The sequence below is a fragment of the Balaenoptera ricei genome, chromosome 16, assembly GCF_028023285.1.
Source record: "Balaenoptera ricei isolate mBalRic1 chromosome 16, mBalRic1.hap2, whole genome shotgun sequence".
NCBI lineage: Eukaryota > Metazoa > Chordata > Mammalia > Artiodactyla > Balaenopteridae > Balaenoptera > Balaenoptera ricei.
The window spans coordinates 65,266,727-65,294,506 of NC_082654.1; the positions used below are offsets into that span (position 1 = coordinate 65,266,727).

Sequence of the window (27,780 nt, forward strand, 5' to 3'; positions counted from 1 at the left end):
CAACTGGAACAACCACTCCTGAATGTTCCACTGACTCCTGTATATCAGTATGTTCAAATTGGAACTCATCAGTTTCCTCTTCACGTACCCCTTCCCTCCCACACCAAAATTTGCTCTTAAGTTCTGCATCTCAGTGAGTGACACCACCATACACCAAGCTGATGATTTCCTGCACTCACTCTCCTTTCTTCTCTCATCCTTAAATGTAAAACCCAGTACTAGCCACCTCCAGTCCACCTTCTAAAAAGCTCTTACATTGGTCTACTTTTCATCTCCAGTGATTTAGACCATCATCTTCTGAATTACTTTTAACAGGTACTCTTGCTGCCAGTCTGGCTTCCTACCAGAGCATTTTCCACAACACTTCAAATGACTAATTCGTTCATTCAATGAATATTTAAAATGTCTGTTATTTGCCAGGCACTGTTCTAGGATCTGGAAATTCAGCAACTAAAAAACTTTCTGCCCTAGTATAGGGAAAGACATTAAATAAACTATATAGTAATGTCAGATAGTAAGTGTTATGGAAACAAAGGAGGAGATAAGGAACATTAGCAGATGAGGCAAGGTTGCTTTTTTTATTTTATTTATTTATTTGTTTATTTTTGGCTGCATTGGGTCTTTGTTGCTGCGCACAGGCTTCCTCTAGTTGCAGCGAGTAGGGGCTTCTCATTGCAGTGGCTTCTCTTGCTGTGGAGCACAGGCTGTAGGCGCGCAGGCTTCAGTAGTTGTGGCACACGGGCTTAGCTGCTCTGCAGCATGTGAGATTTTCCCACAACTACTGAAGCCTGTGTGCCTAGAGCCTGTGGTCCACAACAAGAAAAGCCACTGCAATGAGAAGCCCGCGCACCGCAACGAAGAGTAGCCCCCGCTTGCTGCAACTAGAGGAAGCCTGTGTGCAGCAACAAAGACCCAATGCAGCCAAAAATAAATTAAAATAAAATAAATTTATTAAAAAAATCAGTATGGTAAAAAAAAAGTCATAGTAGGTGCCCAGTATATATCTGTTTGTGACTAGGAAAGTGATTGGCACATGGTTAATAATGGTATATAATTACTATGAGCCAGTTAACATTCTATATATTTAAATCATCTAATCCTCAGAACAACTCTGTGAGATACTATTATTATTCCCGTTCTGCAGATTAGGAATTGAAGTCTAGAGAGATTAATAATTTATCAAAGGTCACATACAATAAATAGGCAGTTTTGCTCCAGAGCCCACACTTTTAATCATTATGCAATACTGTCTTGTAGTAGGAGCTCAATAAACCACCGCGACACACAGTGCTGACCTCTAAAGACCTAGCTGGAAGAACGCCCAGATGAAAACTAAAATAGCCCAGATGAAAATTAAAATAGAGATCTTTTATAAATGTAAGGATAAATCTTTAGACAGACACACCTGAGAAACACAAAGACATGGGACTAGGGAACTCAAGATGGGAGAGCTCTGCCTGCCATTTGGGGAACAGTCCCTGTGGAAATTGTCCAATGAATGGCACAGAGTACAGGTCACCATTAACACAGTGACCTGAGATTTAGGCAATGATCACCTCTTGCTGTTAACATCAAAAGACAGAGGGACAACTGGACACTGGGTACACTTCTCAATCTAATTATCTATTACGTTAGATGCAGAGGGACAAGGAGCTTGTAAACTGACAGATGGAGATGTCTCAGCAAAATTCAGAATGTGGCAGAATCTACAGAACAAATGGGGACTTCCCTGGCAGTCCAGTGGTTGGGACTCTGCCTTCCAATGCAGGGGGTGCGGGTTTGATCCCTGGTCGGGGACCTGGGATCCCACATGCCACTGGGCCAAAAAACCAAAAACATGGAACAGAGGCAATGTTGTAACAAGTTCAATGAAGACTTTAAAAAATTGTCCACATCAAAAAAAAAAAAAAACCCCCAAAAAACAAAAAAACTACATATGCACTTATCTTTTTTTTAAATTATTTTTTTAATAAATTTATTTTTTTTAATTTTTGGCTGCGTTGGGTCTTCGTTGCTGCGCACGGGCTTTCTCTGGTTGTGGTGAGCAGGGGCTACTCTTCATTGCGGTGCGCAGGCTTCTCATTGCGGTGGCTCCTCTTGTTGCGGAGCACAGGCTCTAGGTGCGCGGGCTTCAGTAGTTGCGGCACGCGGGCTCAGTAGTTGTGGCTCGCGGGCTCTAGAGCGCAGGCTCAGTAGTTGTGGCGCACGGGCTTAGTTGCTCTGCGACATGTGGGATCTTCCCGGACCAGGGATCAAACCCGTGTTCCCTGCATTGGCAGGCAGATTCTTAACCACAGCGCTACCAGGGAAGTCCCTGCACTTATCTTTTGACTCAGCTGTCCCACTCCTAGGAATCTACTCTGAAGATACCCCTCCAACAGTATGTAAATACATACATAACAAGGTTCCTCACTGCAGCATTGCTTGTAATTGAAAAATATTGGAAACAACCTATGTGTCCATACATAATAAGAAAATGGTTGAATAAACTATAGTATACCCACACAATGGAGTATGATGCAGTTGTAAAACAAAGAATAAGATTGCTATGAACTGATGTGATTTCCAGCATATGCTGTTAAGAAAAAAAAGCTCATGGGGCTTCCCTGCTGGCGCAGTGGTTGAGAATCTGCCTGCCAATGCAGGTGTCACGGGTTCGAGCCCTGGTCTGGGAAGATCCCACATGCCGCAGAGCAACTAGGCCCGTGAGCCACAATTACTGAGCCTGCGCGTCTGGAGCCTGTGCTCCGCAACAAGAGAGGCCGCGATAATGAGAGGCCCACGCAGCATCTATAGGATGGTACCCTTCATGTTAATATCCTCGTTTTGATAATTGTACTATGATTATGGAAAACATTAACACTGGTGGAAACTGAGTGTAGAGTATACACAAACTTTCTGTTCTATTCTTGCAACATTTATGTAAGTCTAAAATTATTTCAAAATAAAATCTTTTCAAGAAATGCAAGTGACCAATAAATGTAAGATGTTAATCCTCGCTCAATTAAAAGACACAAATGAAAACGATGTATTAGTTTGCACCTAGCAAAGTGACAAAAGGAAGCCAACACCTAATGTTAGTGCTGTGGGGAAACAGGTTCTCTCCTAGGCTGTAGGGTAGAAATGTAAACTGCAACTGCTTTGGAAAGCAACTTGCATCAAAATTTAAAATACATTCACTTTGACCCTGCACTCCTACAGTGACAATCAGACAAGTACACAAAGATTACACAAAGACATTCATTTTAGGGTTGTTTATAATAATGAAAGATAAAATAACACATTCGTACTATGAGATACTATGAGATGGCACAGTCATCAAAAATGGCACAGGGACTTCCCTGGTGGTCCAGTGGTTAAGCCTCTGCATTTCCACTGCAGGGGGTGCCGGTTGGATCCCTGGTCTGATCCCTGGTCGGGGAACTTAAAAAAAAAAAAAGGGCACAGATCTGTAAAGGATGCACATACGGAGGGAAAAGCAATTCACAAAATTGAAGGAATGATTCCAGTTTTGTAAACGAATTCCTGGAAGAGATGCTCACAAATATGTTGGATATGTGGTGACTTGCTTGTTTTTTCTATGTTTGGATTTTTACACCCATCACTTACTATGTTTAAAACAAAAATTTCAAGCTTCAATTTTAGGGAAAAAGTCACCAAAAACATAAATAGTAAATACTAACTTTATTATGGCATAAAGCTGTATTTTTATACATTAACTCAATTTTACAGTAAAACACTTTATGTATAACTGTGAAGAAACTGCTGCACAGATAGTTCCAACATAAAAATTGGTATTTTAAAAGTTCATTGAATTGTTTGATACATAAATTGGAAAATATTTTCTCTGTAGAAAATAGTAAAAATGCGAACATTTCCCAGGCTAACACAACAAGCCCATTTAAACCGTACAGTAGCTGAATTATACATTTATAAATATGGTTGGAATTCTGGGATCCAGGAGAAACTTTAGCTTCATTTACTAAAACAGCCATGTTGTCCTAAGTTGTGTAAAGTGAAATTCCCATTAATCTTCCCCCTTACTCTTGATTTATGCCTGATTATTTCTTCCTAAAGGACAGGTATACTGTCCTTTTAATCTACTTGATAAAGTAACCCATTCTTACCCAAACTTAAATGTTTTGGTTGTTATTTAAGTATGCTCAGTATCTCAGCCAAACCAGAATCTAATAAAACATGATCCACAAGGCACGAGTTGTTGGTCCTCAAATACCTACCTCTCCTTGACTCCCTCTGGCTTGATGGGAAACCATGAGGAGGTCAAGCGATAAAATTGTCAAGTGGATCAAGGAATAAAAGCCAAGAGAATTTGAGAACAGAGAAACATCCAGTCAGGATGCAAGGACAGAAATGAAGTCCAAATAGAAAAAGGATGCTGCCTCAAGAATCAAGGAGGTGAGTTGGCTATCTAAGCCCCTTACTGCAAAGGTGACTCAGAAGCAGTTGGATATAAAGACCCAGCCAGAGAAACCAGTGCCTAGAAAGATTTCAGTTGTTCAAAATAATTAAATGAAAACAAGACAGGCCATGTATTTGAACTCCTCCTGTCATAGTTTATTTCCTGAGATTCCCAATACAGAATTTCTAGGGATTAAGGCAAGAAGACAATGTTACTCTAAGCTCCTGCACAAGGTTTCCCAGAGAAATAATACTCGAGACCTCAGAGCAATATCGGGCCAAGGGCTATATTAAGTTCTTCAGTTCCCTCAAAGTAACAATTTAAAAATAACCATATAGAGTTTGTCTTAAAAGGAAGTCTCTAGGTAGCTGCAATCTATCAACAGAGTAGCAGTCTAATAAAAAGAAAGAGATCCTATACGTGGCTATAGGAACTAGGCCTTGAGAAACTATAAATTGGATCATTCTACTTAAAATTCCCAGCTTGCCCGTTAGAAGTTAAACTCTAGAAACATTAATGACCCATTAAGTTTTCACCATTAAAAGAATGCTTTATCCCACACCTTCACTTGTTCTTTTCTTTGCTCTCAATACATGTTTCCTTCTTGCATGTGGAATATATTTTCAGTGGGTTTTTTTTTGACTCTTCAGCCATGCAAATCTCTGCCCCCTACTCCTTTAGTTCCTCCTTGGTAAACAATGTTAATCTTCCAACAGGAAGTGGAGTATGTTATCATCAAGCACCATTTATCCCGTCTCCTCACTTATGAAGAAAGTTACTGGGCCATGCTATACACTTGGAATTCCTTAAGGATACTTGCTTTCTAGTAAAATACTTCTATATGTACATATATATTTTTTAAAAATCTGTGAAGAATTCACTGAAGCATGAATCACCTTATATTGAGAAGCTAATAATGTATCAAAATGCACATAACAATGGCTAATCTATATACTATCTCCTATCAAATACATCACCACCTCCAAATCTAGAGCATATGCTGGGATAAACTGTGTTACATCCCAGCTGAGTTTGAATCTTGCTTCAAAACATTGCTCAGTGTTAATTCTCAGAAGATACATTATAGGACCATAGGAGTAAATGTTAGGCAAGTGGCTGAGGAATACCAATTACAGAACAAAGCCTTGAGTGCTCAAAGTGCTTCTCCAGAAACTGCTGCGTTCCCCATGGTATTTAGGAAGGACACTATTAAGAGACACCTCTAAGTATAAAGACAGGTCAACTTCACAAGTATCAGCAGATACATGCTTGATTTTATCTTATAATCTATAGACACTGCATTAGAATATGTAATGAATTCACACACCTTTTCCAAAGGAACACCCCATACAGAAGTAGCAACAAAGTTATAAATGACAATGATCAGACGAAATAATTTAGATGAAACTTGTCTCTCTGGAAGAGATGGGGACTGGGCAAGTGGTCAGGAAGGAAATACAATGTGCTTTTAACTTTGTATGAAAAATAATGTTCAGTTTCCTGTTGCCGAACACAGTTCTGTGTTTGCCACATAAATCCTCTACTTCAAATTACTGTCCGAATGCTTTACTAAAACTCCGCTTCTGGCCTTTGTTTTGGAATCTGTTACTTTTGTTGCCACCTCCTGATCGCTGTCCTCTGAAGCTTCTATTTCTTTCCCGCTGTCCCCTGAGACCTCGATTGCCTTCCCGCTGTCCCCTGAAGCTTCTGTTTCCTTCCCGCTGTCCCCTGAAGCTTCGATATCCTTCCCGCGGTCCTTCTAGCTCTGGTTGCTCTGTGGCCACAGAAAGCTGCCAGCGCCGTGAATCATGCCATTTTTCCTGTTTGAGAGATGGTTTCATTTTTACCTGCTTTGATTTTTACTGAATTCGGTTTAAAAAGGCATGAGAAAGATAACATTTTTTTTCCTTTTTTCTAAAGAAAAACTTGACTGATAACCTAAGTACTTAAAAGATCACTGGTCAAAAATAAAATAAGTTTCACTATGAGACATACCCTCATCATTTATTCAATTCAATTACTACAGGGTATCCACAGCTGTCAGGTAGTAAAACATATAAATATACCACTTGCAAACGCATTTCTCACAGCAGTACAGAATAATGATATAGCAATTAAAAATGTCTATATAAACCCCATGTAACATACATGGGGTTTGTGAAAAAAGCTGGATATTGTTCACAATGTTGTAGAAAGGAAAAAAGGAAAACAGGTTGGCTGAATAAGAAAAATATTAGTATAAATAGGGTAGGAGAAAAAAAATACTAAAATATAATTCTTAATTATTTTTAGTAAAGGGACTAGAGCTATTGTTTTCCTTTCTATTATTCTACATTTTAAATAAATATTTTACCGTTTAGATATGTTAACTTCAAAATCTAAGAGAAAAAAAAAAATACCTGTACTTCTGTTACTGATGCAGTAGGGATATCAAAGCAAACACCCTAGAAATCAAAACAAATGCCAGTTAATCCACACTTTGACAAGAATTATAAAATGCACCTTAAATGATACTCCAAAAGACCAGGTATTATGTAAAAAAAACAACCCAAACAAACCAGGTATCCATTTTAGATAAACTTTAGACCAAGCCCCAACACATAATACCTCCCCAAAGCACAATAATGAAAAGCCAGGGATATTAAAAAAAAGGACTCAAAACTACTTAGAACTGACTAGAGATCATTCTTGGCTTTCACACTGTGCTAATCCTCATGGAGCTATTAGCTACATTTTATAGCTGAGGAAACAGAGGCTTGGAGAGGCTAACTCACTTGTCTAAGGCTCCACAGCTGGTAAGAGCAGCTTTTAAAAGTCTGGTCAGTATGGCTCTTAAATAAAACCTATGGTCTAAAAACATTAAAATACACTGCCTTCCATCAGAAAGACTGAACTAGTAAGGATGACCTAACTAAAAGCAGAAAAATAAATGATCTTATATTGTTTTCTATGTTTATAATTCAGCCTCCTATGAAAAGAGTTTAAAAATTAAATACTTTACAGGACACTAGCTTCAATAACAAGCAGTGCCATCATCTCCAATAAAGTCCTCAATATCTGGTCGGGGAACTAAGATCCTGCAAGTTGCGGGGTGCAGACAAAAAAAAAAAAAAAAAATCCTCCTGTTTCTTGGCGTCCACAAAATAATCGAACTCCCCCGGCAACTGACACAGGCACTCCTCTCCCCTGGCTGTCTTTAATTACAACATTTTGAGGAACATCCCTTCCACCCAACAATTTACCCAATTATAACCACAGGTAGCATCAGGTACTGATGCCATTCGTGGGAATCTTCATTCACATATTTACTAAGTACTCAATACCAGGCACTCATTGCAGTACAGAGACGTCTAGAAAACAGTTTTGGCCCTTGACTCAGCCACAGTGTTCCTGAGGCTGTCAGTCAGTAAGCAAGCACAGCAAGGCAAAACTTACATGAATAAAGCTATGCCTTAAGAACTGTGAAGTAGATGTAGAGGTGCCCCCAACTCTGCCATTCGGCCAGGGGAAGCTTCAAAAAGACTTAAGACCATATGTATAACTGATTCACTTTGTTATAAAGCAGAAACTAACACACCATTGTAAAGCAATAATACTCCAATAAAGATGTTAAAAAAAAAAAAAAAGACTTAAGACCAATTCATGAAGGATACCATGGAGATAAGAAATACTATAGAAACAGTGGATTGAGCATAAGGATGAAAGAAAGCAAGATGTACTTGGGCATTGTTGGGAGTGGAGGGCACTGGTGGTGAGGAGACAGAGATGAAGTTGGTCAGGAGGACAGAAGCCAGCTCCATGTGAAAGTTGGGACTTTATCCCATAGATTATGTGGAGTTGCTTAAGGAGGTGAACAACATGGTCAGACAAGCAATGAGCTGAAGATAAACCTGATACGGTTCACAAGCCAGTAGTTCTCCAAGTATAGTCCATGCACCCCTGGAACCATGAGATTTTTTTTGGGAGGGGAGGTTCCACAAAGTCAAAAATATTTTTATAATACTAAAATGTTCTGTCCTTTTCACTCTCTTTAAGGGTAGAGAGGAGTTTACCAGACACTACATTACACGTGATATTGCTCTGATGACTAACAGAAAATGATATTCTTACGCTTTATTAGAATTTCAGTCTTAATTTCTAATACTCTAAATATCAATAGATATAACCCATCTAAACAAAAGCTTTTTGGTGTCCCCAACATTTGTTAAGAATGTAAAGAGGTCCTAAGACCAAAATGTTTGAGAATTTCTGTGCTAGTCTATGCCATTAACTGAGAGCAGGAGTCAGAAGAAAGAACACCAGGTTTGGAAGTCAAGATTTTAAATTTTGAATTCAATTTTGAATAAGTTTGTATTAAGGTGCTTAATAATCCCGATCTGGGTGGCGATGTCAGGGAAGCAGCTGGATCTTCATGTCTGGCACTTCATGCAGATGGTTCAGGTTACAGCTACACAGAGGGTAGCGGTCAATGACTAAGCGGCAACTGAGGGTCATGGACGACAATGCCCAGAGAAGACTAGATATAGAGTGAAAACGTGCAGCATCCCCATAGAACAGGGAGAAGCTACCGTACAGTGTTTTATTGCCAGCATGAAGCTAATGAACCAAGGCGAGGTCACAAAAGAAGCCCCAGCCTTACCTGCTTTCCTTTGAGAAAGACCATTCCCTTCACTTTGGAATCAATACCCTCACCCAGTTGCTCTTTAAGTTCTTTCCAAGCATAACTAATATTTGGCATTTCAATTGAGCACTGCAAGATCATGGTCACAAAGCCCTATGGAAGAAAGGGGAACAAAATTAAAGTCTCAGAAACAAACATAAGTGATAAGCACTTGTCCTCATGTTTCTGAAATATTTATGGGAAAGCTCTTCCTAAAAGCATACCCCTCCCACCCCACCATTTTAGTACCAGTAAAACTGGGGAACTCTGAGTAAGACTGGTGGACTGTGCTAGTGTTGGTATCCAGACTGTGATAGTACACGTCTGCAAAATGTCACCACTGGGGGAAACCGGCGAAGTGTACAAGGAATCTCTCTGTATTAACTCTTAAAACTGCATATGAACCTACAATTATCTCAAAAATTTCAACTTAAAAAAGAAAAGCACCACCTTCTTAAGTTTCTAGGTATGCTGGCTAAATGTATCATATGAACTTATGTGTCCACATGATTGGGTTTTTTTAGGATGAAAAAACTTGACATATAATTCACATACCATAAAATTTGCCATTTTAATGTATACGATTCAGGGGTTTTTAGTATATTCACAAGATTTGCAATCATCACCACTATCTTAAATTCCAGAACATGTCACTATCCACACCCCCCCAAACACAAAAACCCCCATCCCCGTTAGCAGTCACTGCCATTCCCTCCTCTAAGGAGACACTGCAACTGCAACCACTAATCTACTTTCTGTCCCTACGGATTTGTGTTTTTATGTATATATCTCAACTTTCATGAAAAAGTTAAACAACTGGGAAGTTTCAACGGAACACTTGTGAATCCTGCTCAAACTCTAAATTATAAAGTGTCAGGAATTTGACAGGGACCCTTACCACATCTGAGTTGATCAAGGAGCGCTGGTCGACTGACGTGGCACCTGAAATATGGGCCAGGGCTGCTGCCAGGGCTTCCACGGCTCCCTTCTCCTCGATCAGCTTCTCAGCTGACTGCTTGAAGTGACCAATCGCAGTGGGAGGCACAGAATCCAAAAGCCTGTGGTTTGAGAATATATTTATTAGGAGAAACGACAGAAGTGGACAGATTTCATTTTCAAGACAACATCATCTCAAGATAAATCAATATCTTTGAAACCAAATCTTGCATATGTCTAACATCATTTTGATGCAGTGTATAATACTTAGCATTTCTTTTGATCATGAACCCTCCCTGTCTATTTTTTAAATAAGCATCTCACATATTTATAATAGTAATTGTGGAAAGCACTCTAAAAATGTTTCTCAGACTCTGGTTCTGAAGCAGGGGATGTAGCTCACCACCTGGAAACATTTGGAAAACAGTCGGAACCTTTTTGGTTTTCGTAATACCAACGTCACTCACCTCCCAGGAATACACTGCACAACCAGGGATGCTAAACAGCTAAATATCCTTGCAAATCAAAAAAATGGGCAGAAGACCTAAATAGACACTTCTCCACAGAAGGCATATGCATGGCCAACAGGCACATGAACAAATGCTCAACACTGCCAATTACTAGAGAAATGCAAATCAAAACTACAATGAGGTATCACCTCACAGTGGTCAGAAGGGCCATCATCAAAAAGTCTATAAACAATAAATGCTGGAGAGGGTGTGGAGAAAAGGGTACCCTCCTACACTGTTCGTGGGAATGTAAATTGGTACAGCCACTGTGGAAAACAGTACAAAGGTTCCTTAAAAAACTAACAATAGAAGTACCATATGATAGCTCCCACTGCTGTGCATATATCTGGAGAAAACTCTAATTCAAAAAGATACATGCACCCTAATGTTCATAGCAGCACTATTCACAATAGCCAAGACATGGAAACAAGCTAAGTGTCCAGCAACAGATGACTGGATAAAGATGTGGTACATACATAAATGGAATTTCACTCAGCCATAAAAAAGAATGAAATATTGCCATTTGCAGCAACGTGAACAGACCCAGAGATTATCATACAAAATAAGCCACACAAAGACAAATATCATATATCACTTATATGTGGAATCTAAAAAGTAATGCAAATGAACCTATTTACAAAACAGAAATAGACTCACAGACATAGAAAACAAACATGGTTACCAAAGGTGAAGGCTGGGGGTGGGGAGTGAGGGGTAGAAAGAATAAACTAGGAGTATGGAATTAACAGATACATACTACTATACATAAAATAAACAACAAAGATTTGCTATATGGCACGGGGAACTATGTTCAATGTCTTGTAATAACCTGTAATGGAAAAGAAATCTGCAAAATTATACACACACACAAAAAAAACTGAATCACTTTGCTATATACCCGAAACTAATACAATATTGTAAATCAACTATAGTTCAATAAAAAATAAAATAATTAAATATTCTTCAACTTGTAGGACAATTGCACAAAATAATTTTCTTGCCCCCATGCCAGTAGCACCTCCAATGACACTCTTAATCTAATCCTCACCATCTAGACATTTACCATAACTTTTTCCTACACGATATGTAAGGTACAGTTACTTAAAATGCCCAAGACAAACCAAACTATTAATAGTGGTTTCCTCTGGTGAACAGGATTGGGTAGGAATGAGTAGAAACAAGAGTTTTTGTTTTCTAAGCACAGCCTATTTTTTTAACAAGCAGGTTATCAATTTTTAAAACAATGAATAAATAAAACAAATTTTAAAAGGCTAAATCTCATTATTGCACAAAAACATGTAATAAATAGACCAAGCACTAAAACAGACCATAGCAGTGGTAGGGAACATACCTGATGGCATCTTTGCTAGAAGCTTTTATTATCTCTGTTGCAGAAGGAACACCTATTCGCTTAAATTTAATTCCCTATAAGAAAATGAACCATAACTTAACGTACAACGAGGCCATCAATTGTTTCCATTGAGATTAGTATTCCCCCAATTTTTTAATATTTACCAAACATATTTGTTACATACTTAAAAGATAAACTTTTTATCTTAGAAAGGTTTTAAATTTATAGAAAAGTTGCAAAGATAGCACAGAGTTCTTGTCTACCTGCACCTATTACTTTGTTATTACTTTGGTACATTTGTCATAGTTAAGAAACCAACATTGCTACATTACTATTAACTGAACTCCAGAGTTCATTAGAATTTCACTAGTTTTTCCACTAATATCCTTTTCCTATTGATATTTGACCCAGGACACCACATTACATTTAGTCAACATGTCTTCTTAGTCTAATCTGTGGTAATTTGTCTTTCCTTGGTTTTCAAGACCTTGATGGTTTTAAGGTGTGCTGGTCAGGTATTCTGTAGAATGCCCCTCAATTTGTGAACATCAGTTTTTTACATCCTTAGACTGCGGTTATGGATTTGGGGGGAAGATGACTGGTTTCATTACATCATATCAGGGGCACCTGCTTATCCCTGATGTTGACCATGATCACCTGGCCAGGTAGTGTTCACCTGCTTTCTGCCCTGGAAAGTCCTCCCCCATGACCCTACTCCGCTCTTTGCAAGCAAGTCACTAAGTACCGTCCACTGACGGTGAAGCGGGGAGATTAAGCTCCACCTCCCAGAGGAAGTACCAGCATAAGAATTCCCTTACAAAATTCTTCTGTAAAGAAAATCAATGTCTTCTTTCCCATTTAAAAATTTATCCTTTTAACATATTCTCATCTTCTTGGTTTTCAAGCAATTCTATACCCCCCTAAATCTACACTTAAGTATTTCTGGTGCGTTCACAGTGTATCTGAAAACTGTCTGAAAACCGCCTCTCAAACATAAAAAAGACCTCTTGTCATTATAAATATGAAGACAAAACCATTGCTTTCAAATGCAAAGTATTTAAAATGGGCTGTATATCATAGGACAATATATAAAACACATATCTAACAACAAGCTTTCAGTCATGGCCATGTGCTAGAAATAAAAATAATTTCAAGTTAATAAAAACTGAATAAAGAGACCAAAGACTGACTTTAAAACTCAACGTTTGCTGAGTGAAGGCTTAGAAAACAGTTTTACCGCTTTCTGCTCCACTTGGGCTAACTGATACTCTTCCTTGTGCTGATAAAAGCAGATGCAAATCCCAGTCCTTCCGGCTCTGCCTGTTCGCCCAGAACGATGAATGTAGGACTCCACATCCTATTGAAGTGAAATACGTCAGTGACAGTGAACAACAAAGAGAGACATAGACCTGAGTAGCCTAGGCAGAGGCAAGCGTGGTGGTTATAGACCAGGGCTGGGTGAGGCTCCCAAGCACTTCAATTTAAATTAAAGAACTGTAGGGACTTCCTGGTGGCGCAGTGGTTAAGAATCCGCCTGCCAATGCAGGGGACATGGGTTCGAGCCCTGGTCCAGGAAAATCCCACACGCCGTGGAGCAACTAAGCCTGTGTGCCACAACTACTGAGCCTGCACTCTAGAGCCCACGAGCCACAACTACTGAGCCCACATGCCACAACTACTGAAGCCCATACGCCTAGAGCCCGTGCTCCACAACAAGAGAAGCCACCGCAATGAGCAGCCTGCGCACCGCAAGGAAGAGTAGCCCCCGCTCGCCACAACTAGAGAAAAGCCTGCGTGCAGTAACGAAGACCCAACGCAGCCAAAAATATAAATTAATTAATTAAAGAACTATAAAAAATTTTTAAAAACCTCTAGAAGAGTGGTCCCTATCCTGTGGGTAAATCTGCAAAAAGCATTATCTAAATAGTGCTGTCCAACAGAACCATATATGTAATTTTAATAGTCAACTTTCTAATAATCACACTAAAAAGTTTTAAAAATTTTATTATTAACCCAATATATCCAAAAGTTTATCATTTCAGTATGCTACCTCTACAAAACAAGTTATCAATGAAATATTACACGTTCTTTTTCCGTAAGTCTTCAAAATCCACCGTGCATAATAAAGTTTGAAATTTTTAAAACTCCACTGTATATTTTATACTTAACAGCACACACGTCAATTCAGACGAGCTGTCTTTCAAGTGCTGAACAGCCCCATGTGGCTGTGGCCACCATACTGGACAGCACAGGTATACAGGCTATTTAAACAAGTTGATGGCACACACGTACGGGACTTCCTTTACAAGAAACAGTGGCTTCGCAGTAATGTATTTTTCCATCACTGTGAACAACGTTAATCCTGAGGGATTTGCCAAATTTGGGGGTAATGGGGTATTCACGCTTGAAGTGACGGGAACAAGTTCCCTCAGACTAACTTATATGTAAGTGAAGCATTGTCCACACCATATAAACTATGCTTCAGGGCCCTCTTTGGGCAGTTCCCATCATATACAGACCCAAGCAGTCTTAACTACAGAGGCTGTTAACTACAGGCCTTTTCTCCCTTCTCTGTCCTCTAGCTCACAAGTTTATCTACTCTACCACCACCCCGTCTAAGTCTTACCTATCTTCAAAGTCCAGTTCAAAATTGCACTACCCCCACCCATGCAGCCTTTCAGGACTCCCTCTGACCAGAAACTATCTTGCCAACCTCTGGCCACTCACCGCACTTCCCCTCAACTGTCAGTTCTGAGGAGGTTCATTTTATTTATTTATTTATTTTATTTTATTTTATTTTATTTTATTTATTTATTCATTCATTTAATTTTTAGCTGCGATTGGTCTTCGTTGCTGCGTAGGCTTTTCTCTAGTTGCAGCAAGCGGGGGCTACTCTTCACTGTGGTGTGCAGGCTTACTGCTGTGGCTTCTCTTGTTGCACAGCATGGGCTCCAGGCGTACGGGCTTCAGCAGTTATGGCTCACGGGCTCCAGAGCACAGGCTCAGCAGTTGTGGCTCACGGGCCCAGTTGCTCCTGGCACATGGGATCCTCCCAGACCAGGGCTCGAACCCGTCTCCTGCATTGGCAGGCGGACTTTCAACCACTGTGCCACCAGGAAAGCCCCAGGAGGTTCATTTTAAAATCACCCTTAGCAACATAACACCCAAGAGAAAGCTATTACTAATCACGGGAAAGGAAGAGATATAACTTCCAATTTGTTTTAGCACCCAAAAGAAACAACAAAATAAAATCTAAGTGTAAAGCACTTACCTTTGGTGGAGAACTCTGTACAACCAGATCAACCTCGGGGATGTCTAACCCACGTGCAGCAACATTGGTTGCAACCAAAACTCCAAAATCACCATTTCTAAAACCCTTCAGGGTGATTTCCCTTTGCTTCTGTGGAATGTCTCCGTGTAATGACTGGGCATCCTGCCAAAGAAATAAGCTCATTTAAGAATACCAGATCCTACAATACAGGTACTTTTAAAATCACCAATTAGGCCTATAAAGACATTCATATTTTGGTGACACTTCTGCTAAAAATAGTACAAAGGGGAAAAGGTGCCTTACATGGACAAGGCTTAAATTTCCAACCCTTGGTCATGAAATCAACTGTATCCAACTATACTTACAAGATAAAGAACACCAAATATGAGTGATCAAACCTACTTTGTCAGGGTAACGTTGGGTTTAAGCTACCCTTTCTTCATCTGTGAGATGAGATGGGCAGATCGGATGAGAGCTAAGAGGTATACTCTATTAATTGAAAGATGCTTTCTCCCTAAAAGGGAAGAGAGGGGAAGGACCAACCTGCCTTATGGACACATTCTGTGACAACTCCTGGGCTTCTTTCTTGGTTTCACAGAAGATGATAGTGCGCCCTTGGTAACCACTGTACACTCGGATCACGTCCCCAATAACTGCTGCCCTTTGAGTCCAGTGGCACTTGACAGCCAGATGCTTAGGAAAGAAGGAAAAAAAGATTATTTAGTAAAGCCTAGCTGGAATCTAAACTCACCTGCTCAACCCTAATGATACTAGAAGCAATTGTTTAAGCCTGACTAGAGCAAAGTTCTGCCACCACTGTTTAGAGGAAAAAACTAAACCACTAAAGAAGAGAGCCCTTCCCCTTTCTCCAAAGAGTATCTGGCTTCTTTATCCATTTTCTGACCTAATACAGGTAATGTAGGAAAAGAAATACCATTCCCTAGATTGCTACAGGAAACCAAATAACTGACAGGAGAAAAGCCTCTGTGTTTTGTCCTTTCACCCACTTAAAAATGCAGTCAGTAGTCAGTTTCCGTACAGGTCTATTCCTTGGGTGCAACGAATTCATCTAGGTACCAGACCCTAAGATAAAAACAGCTTCAACATAAACACTAGGATTCTCTGCTGCCCTCTAGTGTATAAACTCTAGATGTCGTTACTCTGCTTACTAATTCAGACAGATTTAGGTTTCAAAAGATTCTGCAATCAGGCTACCAGATGATGAAATTTAGAAAACACAGACACCATATACAACTCAAACAGAAATATAACTTCACATGGCTTTTCACATGGATTTAGTATTTATTTGGAAAAGAAGTTTGTTCTTGCCAGTCTTAATACTATCCAACAGGTAAAAAAAATTATATACAATTTATTACTAATGCCAGCAACTGAATGAATCATTTACCTCTACAGTTATTGCCGTTTTCTGGGTCTTTTTACCAATCAGGTCCACTTGTTCATATGTAGATTTCATGTATTTCTTAGCAACATTATAAACCCAATGAGGGCAAGTTGCAGAAAAAAGCAATGTTTGGGGATTGTCTTCTGAATCTTTGCAGGAAAAAAAAAGTCAGTATGAATAAGTCAAACAAGACTACACAGTATTTCACCTCACCCAATTCTTCCAGGGTCCATCAGCATTCTACAGAAAACACTTGAGGCCAAGCGAGGCATCGAGGACACAAAAATGCAAGACACGGGCTTCCCTGGTGGCGCAGTGGTTAAGAATCCGCCTGCCAATGCAGGGGACATGGGTCAGATCCCTGGTCCGGGAAGATCCCACATGCCGCGGAGCAACTAAGCCCGTGCGCCACAACTACTGAGCCTGTGCTCTAGAGCCCACGAGCCACAACTACTGAGCCCGCATGTCACGACTACTGAAGCCTGCGTGCCTAGAGCCCGTGCTCTACAAGAGAAGCCACTGCAATGAGAAGCCGTGCACCACAATGAAGAGTAGCCCCACTCGCCATAACTAGAGAAAGCCCACACACAGCAACAAAGATCCAACACAGCCAAAAATAAATAAATAAATTTAAAAAAAAAAAGCAAGACACGGAGGTACCCAATGGGCAAAGAAATGCTGCCTAAATAATTTATGTAAAGGATCCTTGAAATACCCAGAGTACTTTCTCAAGTTGTTTTGCTCTCTAACCATTGGCCTATATGAACCATGAGGGAAATCTGTCCTTTACGAGACCTACTAAGTGGAAAACAATTAATCAAGCCCAGTAACCACTTTAAATCACTAAATAAATAATCTATAATAAACACCGGAACAGATTTTATACTCATCTATATTCCCTAGCATTTCCTCAACACTTTAAGGTTAGAATTCTAGTCTATTCATCCTTTGAGGTCAGGTACTAAAAATAGCTCCCCAACCCCAATTTTTTTTAGTTTGCTCTTAGAATACCATTGCATTTTCATATATTTCAAATGGCAGCGTAACTGACAGAACCCTTCTGGAGAGCAAGCTGACAAAGTATATTGAAGAACATGAACTATTTATACCTTTCAATTCAGTAATTTCAATTCTGGAAATCTATCCTTAAGAACTGATGCCAAATACTGATTTTTTTTGTTGTTTTTTTTATAAATTTATTTTTTATTTTTATTTTTGGCTGCTTTGGGTCTTCGTTGCTATGTGTGGGCTTCCTCTGGTTGCAGCGAGCAGGGGCTACTCTTCTCTGCTGTGCGGCTTCTCATTGCAGTGGCTTCCCTTGTTGCGGAACATAGGCTCTAGGTGCGTGGGCTTCAGAAGTTGTGGCACATGGGCTCAGCAGTTGTGGCACGCGAGCTCTAGAGCGCAGGATCAGTAGTTGTGGCGCACGGGCTTAGTTGCTCCACAGCATATGGGCTCTTCCCGAGCCAGGGCTCGAATCCGTGTCCCCTGCATTGGCAGGTGGATTCTTAACCACTGCACCACCAGGGAAGCCCCCAAATGCTGATGTTTGAAGAAAGCTGTCTACATAAAAATGTCTGCAAGCAGATTTATATTATGTAAAACTTAAAATATGTAGATGGATTAATTCATGGCACAAACAGTTCAGAGTTTTATATGCACAGTAAGATTACAGTTAACACACACACATGACACAATAGCACAAATCAGGAAGAAATAAACCAAAAGCAAAGTATACTAATCTGGGTTCTTTTATTTTCCCTATTGTAATTATATGCAGTTGATGGGAAAAAAAATTTTTTTTTGGCTGCGCTGAGCGGCATATGGGATCGTAGTTCCCCGACCAGGGATCAAACCCATGTCCCCTGCATTGGAAGCGCAGTCTTAACCACTGGACCACCAGGGAAGTCCCGGTAATTTTTTTTAATTTAAGTTTTCCTGAATAAAATAAGCCACCTGCCAACTTCCTAAGGCTTCATTTAACTTTCAGGAGATAGTTAATCACCACCCTTCCTCCAATCCCTTATACCAGTTCTTGAATGTGGAGTTTACCTTTCTTGTATGCCACACATAAAATCTCTTCCACTTGATCAGCAAAGCCCATGTCCAACATCTGGTCAACTTCATCCAGGACAACATGCTTAAGTTTGGTGAGATCTAGCTTGCCGTTCTGCAGGTGGTCTTTGATACGACCTGGTGTCCCAACCAGGATATCAATCCCATTCCGCATGCGTTCAACTATAAAGAACACCAATGATAAAATATGTTGGATTTTTAATTCCTTTTATTAATCTGGGATACCAAATTAGATATATTTTTATTCTAAAATATTTATTAACTACAAGTACAAGGTAATATGTTAACTACTGAAGATAAAGACGCTCGAGGCACTCCTTGACCTACTGGGGAAACATGTAAGAAGTGACAGTCCAGTGTATTACATGACAAAACAGAAAAATGCACCAGTGGGGGATGGTAGCACCAGGAAAGAATTGATTTCCTTTGCTGGAGGAAGGTATCAAGATTTCACAAAGTGAAAATAAGAATCTTAAAAGAAATGGGAACTTTCTATAAGGTAAGCAGGTATAGGGAGAATGACAAGATAGAAGGGCAAAAATTCCAAGAAGGTACAGAGATGTTCAGAAAAATGGAGTTCAATATAACTAGGATGAGATGGTAATGATACAACTTTCTATTGGGTTGCTACTGCAGTCAAGAAATCTACTGCTAGGGAGGATTACTGGACTGAATGTCAATATTATGACATAGTATGAGTGTGTTTCGTGTTTGGTAATTGCAATCATTGTTGCTTTTGTTGTGGTCATCCATTTACAATGCTTGGTGTCAGTTTATTTATCTCTTGTAAAAATAATATACAGTGTGTATGTGTGTGTGTGTGAGTTGTGAGCAAAAAAAAAAAAAAAAGAGTTTGTTTGTATAAGGATTACAATTTAAGTATAAATTAAAACAATTTAAATCAGGGAACCTAATTACCGCTCTTTACCATAAAAAGAAATGAAATCGTTTAAAAGTTTAAAAGAAATTATTGTTTCCAGACCTATGTATTATATAGAGCAGAAAGAACAAATGGAATAGTAACTTTACATATTATTATAAAACCTAAGAATAAAAAGGAAATAGCCCATTCACCACATACTGGATTTAATAAGAAAAGGCAAGAATAAAGCAAGTAATACTTTGACACACCATGAGCTAAATTTTTAAATAATATACACTTTTTATAATAAAAGTTTTTTATAATAAAAAAAAAAAAGAGATCTACTGCTAGGCACTCTACTTACCCAGTTTCATCCTCACAACACCACTGCAGGGTGAGTTTAGCAAGCCTATTTTATACATGAACAAACTAAAGTGCAAAAAAATCAAGCAACTTGAACTGAAAAATCAGTTACTCTGTGAGCAGAGTTTAGATTCACACCCAGGCCGTTCTGATGTCAAAGCCTATGTTAGTTCCACCAAAGCTGAAAAGAGATAATCACAAGCCTTGTGTGCCAATATTAAGACTTCTATTTTTATCTTTTCATATTATTTTTTAATTTTTATTTTATATTGGAGTATAGTTGATTTACAATGTTTTAGTATCAGGTGTATAGCAAAGTGATTCAGTTATACATATACATATATCTATTCTTTTTCAGATTCTTTTTCCATATAGGTTATTATAGAGTATTGAGTAGAGTTCCCTGTGCTATATAGTAGGTTCTTATTGATTATCTATTTTATATATAGTAGTGTGTACATGTTAATCCCAACCTCCTGATTTATTCACCCCCCTACCTTTCCCCTTTGGAAACCATAAGTTTGTTTTCTGTCTGGGAGTCTGTTTCTGTTTTGTAAATAAGTTTCATTTGTATCATTTTTTAAGATTCCATATATAAGTGATATCATGTGATATTTGTCTTTGTCTGTCTTACTTCACTTAGTATGATAATCTCTAGTTGCATCCATGTTGCTGCAAACGGCATTCATTCTTTTTTATGGCTGAGTAGTATTCCATTGTATATATCCACATCTTCTTTACCCATTCATCTGTCCAATGCTAAGGCTTTTAAAATGCTTAAATCCCTTCCCAAATTACATATCTAATCTACAAAATAAAGCTTCAAGGTCTTGAACTGGGAAGTAATGGAATAGTACAGCAGGTGCTACAAGATTTGGCCCTCAGGACCAGAGAAAAGAAAGCCTGTCTACAGTAAAAAGAGGCAGACACCCAAGGTCCTTGACAGATAAAAGAATAACCTTGAATTCTGACTTTGTAGTTCCTGGACTCTGTCCTCTTGGGCTCAGTAAAGTACCATTGCAGCCTTTAGATAAACGCAGATAAATAATACAAAAGTCCTAAGAACCGCATACAGGATTTGATACATCATCATGTAGGACCATGTACTTGACCATCTTTAAACAATAATGACAAAAGAAAACCACCATAAATGACTAGATCAGGTAGGTAAAGCCAGATGTCAAGGTCAGAAGAAATCCTATCAGGGCATCCAACAGTAGATGGCATTTTCCTTCCCTCACAGTGGATTTACTTACTTTGTCCTCCGTAGGGAGTTCCACCATAAAAACAAGCCACTGCCAGCTTTTTTGTGACGTCACTGAAGTCTCTGCTTACTTGACTTGCCAACTCCCTTGTGGGTGTAAGAACCAGTACCTGAAAAGGAAAAACTAATAATGGAATCCTAAGTATTATGCAGTATTTGTTTCTTAACAAATCTGGAATGCACCAGGAGGTTCAACTCATCCTAATAATTATTTTCAAAACATCTATTATGTGCATTGCAATATACTGTGGTGTGGGAGAATAGTAAATATAATATGGTTTCTGACAAATCTACCCACTAGAAAAGCTTGTGATCTTACCAATCAAAAGAGAAATTGGTACTCAAATTTATGGTGCTCTAGGATGGTTGCACACAGCAAGCTGGAGGAATTGGGATAAGTTTCATGGAGCTGCTAGTACTTAAGGAACAGCGTTCCAAGAAAAGAACAACTTGAGCGAGGAGTAATACTGCTGATGATAATATCAGCTAATATTTGAGCTTTTACTATGTGTCAGGGGCTACTAAATGCTTAATATGCATTATTTTTATTTAATTCTCACAACAAGTTACCTACAACTGCACTGTACAATTGTATTATAATACCTACAATAACATACAACAGCTCTCTAAAACCAAAAGGCAAGCCTGGATTTAAATGCGGGTAGCCAGGCTACAAAACCTAGAGTCTGAACCTCTGCACTACAGTGAATCTGAAGTAGAATGGAAGTCAGAAGAGTAAGGCAGGGCCAACATGGTGAGGGGCTTTGAATCCTACAGCAGTTAACAGGACACACAACACACAACCACTACAGATCCTCAAATAGTCTAACAACATGAAACAAATATGATTTAAGAACAACTTAGTATATACATCCAACAGATATTTACTGAAGTGAACATCCACTATGTGCCAGGCACTATTCCAGGTGCTAGAATAATTCGTTTGTTTACTGCTGTTGTAACTGTAGATAAATACAACAGTAAACAAATCTATTAATTAGGACAACATGGCCTCGTCACCTCTGATACCCCTCCTATTCAGACATCTCTATTAAAAATGATTTCTCCATTTTAGGCAAAACCTGACCAAACCTGTGAGCCCCAGGGACATCTAAGAGTCTGAAAGAAACATGCGAGCATTAATAATACAGGTGATCACAACCATGGGGGCAGATTACAATATTTAAATATATAAGGTTTGTGGTCAACAGTCTTAAAAGAATTATCCTGGTTTACCTTCAGATAAAGATCTCCAGTAAATACCAGAAAAAGGCCTTAAGGAGAACCCAATAAAAAACAATAGGGTATGTAAACGATGCTCAAACAATGACTCTTCCTGTGCAGATTTGGAACCCCTAAGGAAGGCTTAAAGATATTTACCTGAGGGGCACGGCCTCTCTTCCGGTCTTGCAGCTCTCCCTGAAGTCTCTCAACCAAAGGGATAGCAAAGGAGAATGTCTTCCCAGTTCCTGTCCGTGCCTGTGCGATCAAGTCCTTCCCACTATAGACGTGGTGAAATGTCTTTGCTTGTATAGGAAACAGGAAGGTCACCCCACGGGCTGTGAACAAATGAAGCATGTTATCTGACACTGCAATTCTTAAAGTCCCAGCCATACTGGAGAATGAAAGCATAGCCGCGCTTCTGGTCCTGCAGAATTATGGAATTCTACATTCTGGTCACATCTACAAAGTCAAGTTCAAATATATTCTGGCAAGAATCTGCTTGAAGAAAAGATATCAATAAACTGTAAAGCACCAAATTATAGTAAATACTTATTATCTTAAGAGATTAAGCCCCTTGTCACAAAATCTCATCCAAAGGCCAGTATAAACCTGAAAATCAGGTGCTTTGTTGTCTGACTGCCACACCTGATTCAGAAAACACCTAAGTTGAGCATCTGTGACTTCCTACCTGGTTCACAGGCACTATGCTAAGATGAGTTCTGAGTCAGGCTGGTATCATTAACCTAGAGATGCCTCAAGAAGTGGAAGAAGGTAAAAAAGAAAATACCGGGCTTCCCTGGTGGCACAGTGGTTAAGAATCCACCTGCCAATGCAGGAGACACGGGTTCGAGCCCTGGCCTGGGAAGATCCCACATGCCGCAGAGCAACTAGGCCCGAGAGCCACAACTACTGAGCCTGCACTCTAGAGCCCACAAGCCACAACTACTGAACCCACGTGCCACAACTAGTGAAGCCTGTGCGCCTAGAGCCCGTGCTCCGCAGCAAGAGAAGCCACAACAATGAGAAGCCCGCGCACCGCAATGAAGAGTAGCCCCCGCTCGCCACAACTAGAGAAAGCCCAGGCGCAGCAAGGAAGACCCAACACAGCCAAAAAAAATCGTAAAAAACAAATTAAAAAAAAAAAGAATTAAAAAAAAAAAAAATACCAACATGGTATTGTTTAATTTCACCAGCACTATGAGTCATTACACTTCTGAATATACATATTGTATTGAATAAATTTTAATCACTCTAAGAGGCAGCAAAGGCCATCATCACTAGTTTAGTCCTATACCAAATATACAGATCTACTTCATTATATGGTTGCATATATCATCCTCCAATAAGAACATGTCCCAGTTCATTTCAACAAAAAACAGTGGAGTGCTTCCAAATAATATGTTCTAACATTATACAATATTTCCAAGAACATTACCTTTGAGAAGTTTAATAGTTTCTTCAGATATGGGAAAATTAGAGAAAGCTCCTTCTTTTTGCTCCACAGTTATCTCCTGTCAAGTAAAGGGCCACAGAAAGAAATCAATAACTTTACCCCTACAAGCTAAATACAGAAAGCCTTTTGAGAAAAACTATTCTAAAATATCTCTTCTAAATCAATTCTAAAACATCTCTTCTAAATCAACCAAAAAGACACAAAAACTTTGGTAGGTAAATCAAGATCTGAAAAGGAAACAGATCAGAGTAATATGTAAAACCCTAACAGAAAAAAAGTTTGTAGCAAATACATAGAGCACATATATACCATGTGTAGCTAGTGAAAGCAGATTCAGTCTCGACTAAGAACTTTTCCACAATCATTCCAAACGAACAATACACTGTTGAACAGGTTATTAACCCCTTCCCATAGCAACATCTTTCATATATACATCCATAGAAAATAAGGAACAAATATTTATGACAAGATGATCACATTGGCACTATTTGATTGTAAACAATCTGAATGCTCAACAGAGGAATAATTAAGTGAATTTCTAAACATTTATATGATGTATTATGTAACCATTTAAAATATTTAATATTTAAAAGTGGGAAAAATGCCTATATAAAAATATAGGCAAGATAGGAAAAGGCAAACTACAATATTGCATATAGTACAATCGTAATCTGATTTTTAAAAAAGCTGTATATATTTTTTATAATCAGGAAAAATTTTTAAATGCTGATCATGACCTACAGCAAAGAGAAAATTATTTATTAGATTTAGGATTTTTCTTTGATGACTGAGTTTCTGAAAGACAGCAGTAATAGCTTCCAAAGGGACATTTAAGTATCTTATTCAACTCAAGTTAGTTTATGGCCTATACAAAAAGACTTATGCAATCAAGCAAGCACTTTTTCAGTGGTTCCACTTAATCATGATTTATTAGGTGAAACCCCTCAGACGGAAACTGGAGCATATTTGCATAACCATATCCCTCCTGTTGATTTCTGACTTGCAAATAAGCAGACCGTGTGTGGAGAGAAGACTTTCTCAAAACTTAAACAGATCTGCTCAGTTGCAAAGGAGGCATTCTAACACTGCAGTTTTTAAGATGAAGTCTCACCCTGCAGCTCAATGCAGTGCTGACACATCAAATTTCCTCCCATTATTAAATAATTCGTTTAATAATTACGTACTTATTTACCTGAAACAACATCGAAAGATACATTCTACATATTAAAATGTCACTTTACCTGCTCTAACTCACTGTTACTTTCTTCACTGGCAGCTTCCTTGGAGTCGGAGTCAGGTCCAGAATGAGGGAATCCATTCTTCAGGTTGGGGCTTTTCTCTCCAATTTCTCCATTCATTTCTTTTTCTTTCTTCATCTTCTTGGACTTAGGCGCACCCAAGTCGTCCTCAGAAGGCTCCTCATTTTTTATTAGTTTTTTGGTTTTAGGAGAAACAACTGTCTTTTCACAGGGCTCCTTTGATTTTTTTGCCCTTTTGGTTTTAGGAGATATAATGTCATCTTGAGATGGCTCCTCTTTCTTTTTTGCCTTTTTGGATTTAGGAGAACTCATGTCAGCCTCAGAAGGCCCTGCTTTCTTTTTAACCTTTTTAGCTTTGGGGGAAATCGTTTCTTCCTTTTCTTCTGCTGCCTCTTCAGTCTTATTAGATTTTGGCTTCTCTTTTTTACCTTTCTAAAAAATTAATAAAGACAATACAAACAATGAACAAAACATTGATACACTTGTATAATATATCGATTCTGCATTAATTCAAGATCACATAATTATGAAGAATACAATTTGGGGGCATTTTTCAACATGTGTACTTTCATCTTGCAGTAAGGCAAAAATCAAACGGTATGTTTTTTAATACCATTTCTTGGCTATATGGAAAGAAGAATATATCAATAACTTCATTAGCTTGGAAAAGAACGCGCTTCTTGGTAACTATTCAATTCATGGTGGTCGAACAAGTTGTAAAGTCAATTTTTCACATGGGACTTGGAGTGACTCACGGGATGCTCCAACATATTGTAAACTACACACACTATAGGAAGTGATCAAGAACAATTTAACTTAATTCTGGTAGAGTAATAAGACCATGTATACCCACAGACAGATGGTGTTAAGCAGATTTCTTTCTCTGCTAGAATTCCTCTACAAGTAAGACAGGAATTCATAATATCTGCCTTGTTAATCTCACAAACGCAAATAAATTTACATAAAGACATGTTATGAACCAAAAAGTTATAAAAACCCACAGTCTATCACCCCATCTGTAAAAATGGTGTACCTAATTTAAAGGGAAAAACAAAGAGCACAAGTTACAAGAAAACGGAATGGGTGAAACCTCAAAACCAAACCAGATTACGGCTCCTACTTGAAATGTCTGACCCTCTCCAATTTTTCATATTTCTGAAAACTTAATATTACTGAAAACGTGTTTTACCCTATGTTAAGACCTCTGTGGCAGAGCCTCAGGCCAATTCCTGAAGTATGGGGACTATTACATTGAGCTACTATTACAGTCTGCCTCCATGAAACTTCAGGCCTGGCCTCTGCTCTTAAAATCATGGATGAACGATAATCTCTCCCATATGACCCATCCTTCAGACATCTGAAAAACAATCTGGTCCACCCCATCCCACGACTTCAATTCTTTCATCCCTTGGTCCCACCAATGAGTGGATTTCCAATCCCGGTGGTCTCCTTTGGAATACAATGGAGTATGTTGGGCATGTCCCTTCTAATTTCAGCATCTCACAACCGAACACGTTGACTAATGCAAGGCAGGTAAAACCAAGACCACTTCCTCCCCACCTGTGGGGACAAGTCTGTGCTACCTCGGCTTCCTACAACAGCAAAATATTCCTTGCCAGAAACAGCAAGGAAAGAAAATTCTAAGTCCCGTGTAACACAAGTTCAGGGACAATCTTTGTTCTCACTGACCTTATCTCAGAACACAGACTCAGTCACAAGTTAAGTCTCTATCTACGGAAGTAACAGCAAGGAGGCAGACAGCTATCGAGGTAACTTAAGACTACCGCACACTGGCGGCCTATATAAAAAATATGGTGTGCAGTTATCACCACAACCTGTCTACATTTCCACGGGAAATACGACCAATAAACCTTAAGAGGAATTGAACTACTTTATCGTCTAAGGGCCGCTTCCCAGAAAACTGTACTCCCACTACTAGGGTAAAAAAAATGTCACCGCGGACGCCGCCCACGTGTGCGGATGGCCTTATGGTCTCGCCAGTTTAGTCGAAAGCCAGTAGGTCTGAGTCTGGGCCAAAACGTGGGGCCTAACCATGACGGTCCTACTCTGTGCACCGGGTGCGGGACGCCCAGATTCAGGGACCACGTGGGACACCCGGCCCGCTCTCCAGTTCCGATCCGCCGAGACCTCTGGGCAGCGCGCCCATCGGCCGCGGAGAGCACCGACCACCCCCGGGCGCCCCTTGGCCGAAACTCACGCGGGTCTCGGGACGAGCCGGGTCCGCGCGGCGCGCCACGCGCCCCCAGCCCGGGCCCCTCCACTTAGCGGCCGGCCCCCCGTCCTGTCTTGCCCCAAGTCCCTCGGCCCCCGGCGGTACCTTCTCATTTTGCTTTCGCGGCATCTCCACTTTCGCCATGGCCGTGTCCGACTCCAAATCCGCCTCACTAAGAAGTTTCCCCGGCATCACTCAGGACAAGCAGAACAGGCCGACCGCTCTCGTCTACCGCGTGGAAAGGAAGAGAATGCCCAGCTTTCTCTTTAGCCGACCCAGCTTTCGTCACTTCCGGTAGCAAAGTGCATCCTGCGGAAGCGGAAACCGCCGAGAGGCGGGGGCGCACGTGGTAGCTCCACAGCCGCTGCTGCTCAAGGTGGGTGGACTCACTGAATTAGCTGAGTAAGGCGCCTGAACTAGAAGGCACCTACAGAAGGGTAGGAAACCCAGAGGCTGGCTTTATTCTCGTTCACACTCTGCCCAGATTCTCGCCG

General features: G+C 39.7%; 1 protein-coding gene across 1 annotated transcript; it reads right to left on the reverse strand.

The window, feature by feature from the left end:
* Nucleotides 1-3,669: 3,669 nt before the first annotated feature.
* On the reverse strand, nt 3,670-27,567 carry DDX21 (DExD-box helicase 21). Its single transcript, XM_059899686.1, has 15 exons — nt 27,392-27,567; nt 25,036-25,485; nt 23,777-23,852; nt 22,498-22,676; nt 21,110-21,227; nt 18,605-18,790; nt 16,556-16,701; nt 15,691-15,840; nt 15,148-15,309; nt 13,114-13,233; nt 11,877-11,950; nt 9,979-10,138; nt 9,060-9,194; nt 6,820-6,864; nt 3,670-6,240 (listed from the first exon to the last, which is right to left on the reverse strand). The coding sequence occupies exons 1-15, from the start codon at nt 27,476-27,478 to the stop codon at nt 5,971-5,973; spliced, it is 2,358 nt and encodes a 785-aa protein (XP_059755669.1). The 5' UTR covers nt 27,479-27,567; the 3' UTR covers nt 3,670-5,970.
* Nucleotides 27,568-27,780: the final 213 nt, after the last annotated feature.

What these genes read in the sequence shown, in the direction of transcription:
- DDX21 (XM_059899686.1), bottom strand. Translation starts at nt 27,478, where the DNA reads ATGCCGGGGAAACTTCTTAGTGAGGCGGATTTGGAGTCGGACACGGCC. An exon ending in AACTATTAAACTTCTCAAAG is followed by an intron (nt 22,677 to 23,776) that starts GTAATGTTCTTG and finishes ATTTGTTCACAG; the next exon opens with CCCGTGGGGTGACCTTCCTG. An exon ending in CCTTGATCAACTCAGATGTG is followed by an intron (nt 9,195 to 9,978) that starts GTAAGGGTCCCT and finishes TTTCTTCCATAG; the next exon opens with GGCTTTGTGACCATGATCTT.